This window comes from Pseudoliparis swirei, chromosome 24 (genome assembly GCF_029220125.1).
Source record: "Pseudoliparis swirei isolate HS2019 ecotype Mariana Trench chromosome 24, NWPU_hadal_v1, whole genome shotgun sequence".
In the NCBI taxonomy this organism is placed as follows: Eukaryota; Metazoa; Chordata; class Actinopteri; order Perciformes; family Liparidae; genus Pseudoliparis; species Pseudoliparis swirei.
The window spans coordinates 29,177,068-29,182,067 of record NC_079411.1 but is presented as its reverse complement, the minus strand read 5'-3'; the positions used below and the strand labels follow the sequence as shown (position 1 = coordinate 29,182,067).

General features: G+C 38.5%; 1 protein-coding gene and 1 long non-coding RNA gene across 7 annotated transcripts in view; one reads left to right on the top strand and one right to left on the bottom strand.

The window, feature by feature from the left end:
• The window catches only part of LOC130189839 (zinc finger protein Eos-like), a 14,294-nt gene extending 13,452 nt beyond the window's left edge, over window positions 1-842 (top strand). For all 6 annotated transcript variants that reach the window (XM_056408796.1, XM_056408795.1, XM_056408797.1 and 3 more), the window contains one exon: window positions 1-842. This exon is cut by the window's left edge and continues 226 nt beyond it. In XM_056408796.1, coding sequence (XP_056264771.1) covers window positions 1-325 — 325 coding nt within the window. In that variant the 3' untranslated portion in view covers window positions 326-842.
• A 3,936-nt stretch (window positions 843-4,778) lies between these two features.
• LOC130189985 (uncharacterized) overlaps window positions 4,779-5,000 on the bottom strand; it is an 823-nt gene continuing 601 nt past the window's right edge. Inside the window, exon 2 of the long non-coding RNA XR_008830889.1 lies at window positions 4,779-5,000. This exon is cut by the window's right edge and continues 289 nt beyond it. This is a non-coding gene — a long non-coding RNA (uncharacterized LOC130189985).

Sequence of the window (5,000 nt, the reverse complement as noted above, 5' to 3'; positions counted from 1 at the left end):
CCCCCCGCCTCACGCCGACGGGCCCCAGCCCGTGATGTACAGCCTCGGCCCCCTGCTGGGGGAGCCGGGCCAACAGACCGGGGCCCCCCAGCTGGCGCTGCTGGAGGCGCTGCGGGTGGTGCGGGGGGAGGGGGGCGGCGGCGCCGTGTACCCGTGCGGCCACTGCCGGGTCCTCTTCCTGGACTACGTGATGTTCACCATCCACATGGGCTGCCACGGCTTCAGGGACCCGCTGCAGTGCAACGTGTGCGGCCGGCGCAGCCGCGACCGCTACGAGTTCTCATCGCACATCACACGGGGGGAGCACCACCACGACGGGAAGTAGCTGCACGGCGACGCACACACACAGAGAGACACACACAGAGACACACACAGAGACACACACAGAGACACACACAGAGACACACAGAGAGAGAGACACAGAGACACACAGAGAGAGAGGGAGACACACACATAGAGACACACACACAGAGAGACACACACACAGAGAGACACACACACAGAGAGACACACACAGAGAGAGGGAGACACACACATAGAGACACACACACAGAGAGACACACACAGAGAGAGACACACAGAGACACACACAGAGAGAGACACACAGAGAGACACACACAGAGAGACACACACAGAGACACACACAGAGAGAGACACACACAGAGAGACACACAGAGACACACACAGAGACACACAGAGACACACACAGAGAGAGACACACACAGAGAGAGACACAGAGACACACACAGAGACACACAGAGAGAGACACACACAGAGATACACACACAGAGACACACACAGAGAGAGGGAGACACACACATAGAGACACACACACAGAGAGACACACAGAGAGACACACAGAGACACACAGAGACACACACAGAGAGACACACAGAGACACACACAGAGACACACACACAGAGAGACACACACAGAGAGACACACACAGAGAGACACACAGAGACACACAGAGACACACAGAGAGACACACAGAGAGACACACAGAGACACACACAGAGAGACACACACAGAGAGACACACAGAGAGACACACAGAGAGACACACAGAGAGACACACAGAGAGACACACAGAGACACACACAGAGACACACACAGAGACACACAGAGAGACACACACAGAGACACACAGAGACACACAGAGACACAGAGAGACACACACACCCACACATGCACAGAGACACACATTCACACTCACAAAGAAACACACACACACACATATACACACCTACACATACACACACATATGCAGATAACAGTTCATAAGAACACACATTTACTCAGAGGAGCTGTTTGTATCAGGAAGGAAAGCATGAAGAAGTTGTATTGTGTGTGTGTGTGTGTGTGTGGGCGTGTGTGTGTGCGTGTGTGTGTGGGCGTGTGTGTGTGTGTGTGTGTGTGTGGGCGTGTGTGTGTGTGTCAGAGAGCGAGTGAGAGAGGCGTTATAGGAGTGTCAGAGTCAGAGTGTTCTTAGTCACGCTGTCCTGGCCTGTGCAGTAATTCTACTTCCTGTTATATTCGTCATGTTTATAAACATTCAGCCATATAAACATTAAAATGTTCAACGAGATGAAAAAACAAAAACATTTATTGTGTATCTGCTGTAGTTCTTTTTGACTGCTATACGTGTAAAATGTGAAAATAAAAGATAACCACTGAGAGACGTTGAAGGCTGCAGAGAAGAAGAAGAAGAAGAAGAAGAAGAAGAAGGGCTCTCTTCTCTCGAAGGTCACACGTCTCCTCTGGCGTGTGGTTTGAGGTTCACTCTGCAGCACACGCGTGTTCTCACACATCGCACACGCAGAGCTGAGTGAGGCAGACGAGAATATATTTAGGACTTTTGAAAGCACGAAGAGGCAGAACAGGAAACGGGGACATGATGGAAAGTTGTGGCAGGTTGAAATGAAATGTCTGTAGAACAAATAAAGAGTTCTCTGAAGCGGTTACATTAAATCATGAGCCAGCTGTAGATATAATACCAATCATGATCAATAATCAGACCAATTATATAGATGTATATATATATATATTATATATATATCTATTATATCTATTATATATCTATTATATATATCTATTATATGTATATTATATATAAATATATTATATATGTATATATATTATATATATAAAATATATATTATATATATTATATATTATATTTATATTATATATATTATATATACGCTTCCGTCAGTCGGCCCCAGGGCAGCTGTGGCTCCTGATGTAGCTCCACCACCGGGATGACTGTGTGTGACTACTGGACTCTGGACTGTAAAGCGACTTCGAGTGTCTAGAGAAGCGCTATATATAATAAATTATTATTATTATTATTATATTATTATTATATATATAATATTTATATTATATATAAATATATTATACAGGACTGTCTCAGAAAATTAGAATATTGTGATGAAGTTCTTTATTTTCTGTAATGCAATTAAAAAAACAAAAATGTCATGCATTCTGGATTCATTACAAATCAACTGAAATATTGCAAGCCTTTTATTCTGATTTATTGCTGATTATGGCTTACAGCTTAAGAAAACTCAAATATCCTATCTCTAAATATTAGAATATCATGAAAAAGTATACTAGTAGGGTATTAAACAAATCACTTGAATTGTCTAATTAACTCCTGAGCCTTGACAAACACTCAGCTGTTATAAATCTTTTTTTTAACTTGGTCTGAGGAAATATTAAAATTTTATGAGATAGGATTTTAGAGTTTTCTTAAGCTGTAAGCCATAATCAGCAATATTAAAAGAATAAAAGGCTTGCAATATTTCAGTTGATTTGTAATGAATCCAGAATGCATGACATTTATGTTTTTTTAATTGCATTACAGAAAATAAAGAACTTTATCACAATATTCTAATTTTCTGAGACAGTCCTGTATATGTATAATATATATATAATATATATATATTACATATATTATATATATTATATTTATATTATACATATTATATATATATACTATTTATATTATATTATAAATATATTATATATGTATAATATATATATATCATATATATATAATAGATATATATTATATCTATTATATATACAGGACTGTCTCAGAAAATTAGAATATTGTGATAAAGTTCTTTATTTTCTGTAATGCAATTAAAAAAACAAAAATGTCATGCATTCTGGATTCATTACAAATCAACTGAAATATTGCAAGCCTTTTATTCTTTTAATATTGCTGATTATGGCTTACAGCTTAAGAAAACTCTAAAATCCTATCTCATAAAATTTTAATATTTCCTCAGACCAAGTAAAAAAAAAGATTTATAACAGCTGAGTGTTTGTCAAGGCTCAGGAAACCCTTGCAGGTGTTTCGAGTTAATTAGACAATTCAAGTGATTTGTTTAATACCCTACTAGTATACTTTTTCATGATATTCTAATATTTAGAGATAGGATATTTGAGTTTTCTTAAGCTGTAAGCCATAATCAGCAATAAATCAGAATAAAAGGCTTGCAATATTTCAGTTGATTTGTAATGAATCCAGAATGCATGACATTTTTGTTTTTTTAATTGCATTACAGAAAATAAAGAACTTCATCACAATATTCTAATTTTCTGAGACAGTCCTGTATATATATTATATATATTATATTGATATGATATATATATGATATATATTATATATATATTATATACATATATATATATATTATAGATATAATATATATATATATAATTGGTATGATCATTATCAAATGACACTAGTCTTGTGTGATAGAGATCACGTGGTTTCCTTCCCAATGAATGTCAGTGGATCTCAAGTCTCTTCACACTCCACCTGCTGGCAGCAGGCAGGTACTGCACGGCAGTGACTACTCTTGATTTATATTACATTACATGTATCCAAAGCTAGCCCAAATTATAAAAAGATGAGTGTAATGCATTTATTGTTTCTTTCAAGGGGAAAAAACCTCAATGAGAGATTCTAATCAATCCAGTCTTCCCACTGACTTCCACCTCACACCCACACAACAGATGTGGCGTGTTGATGTCTGCCAGTAGAAGTCGTGGGGACCTTATGTGTGCGATGGAAACAAAAACTTTAGGAACCTCGTTTAGGTGAACACACACACATGTGTTTCGACTATATAAACTAGTCAGTGCATCAGGCCGTGTGTGTGTGTGTGTGTGTGTGTGTCACGCCTTGCAGAACTTCTCCATCCAGCTGCCACCTCCCTATCTGCCCTCTCCATCAGTGCCAGTTCCCTTTTCTCCAGATGAGAAGTGACACAAACCGTCATCACAGCTTCGTGTCCATACGGTGGATCATAAGAGATCAGTCACCCATAAACACACACACACACACACACACACACACACACACACACACACACAAGATAAAACGGCTTCTCTTTTTGTCTAATTATGAGAGAGTTTGACTCACGGGTGATTTTCCTCTGAGTAGTTGGTTGGGTAAGTGTGCAGATGGAAGATTGTGTTCATTGTGGGAGGATTACAACTTATTTAAAAGACTCAAAGAGTAAATATTTCACCCGTGGATGAAAAAGCAGCGTGGGAGTATTTAGTAAACTGTGTTTCTGAAGTCTCATTTCCATGAAACTCACCTGCCTGATGAGTTTAAGCTTCTGGTGACATCTGCTGACTGAATTATGAATGGATGAGTTAACTCATCTGAATGAGAGCCACACTGTACACTGAAGAGCAACCAGGGAGTAATATAAGAAGAAGAAGAAGAAATAATAATAATATAATAGACTCATGAAATCTGTAGTGGAATTTTAATCTTAATTAATTTTGTATTTTTTTGATTTTTTAAAATACATTTATTCAACCAGGAAAAGCCTCATTACGATTAAGAATCTCCTTGACAGTCCTGGCCAAGACAAGCAGCAGCTCATTACACAAAGTGTCAGACAATACAACATAAAACAGTGACAGACAATATAAAAAACCGAAAGATAATTTTTGTTTTAGATCACAGAA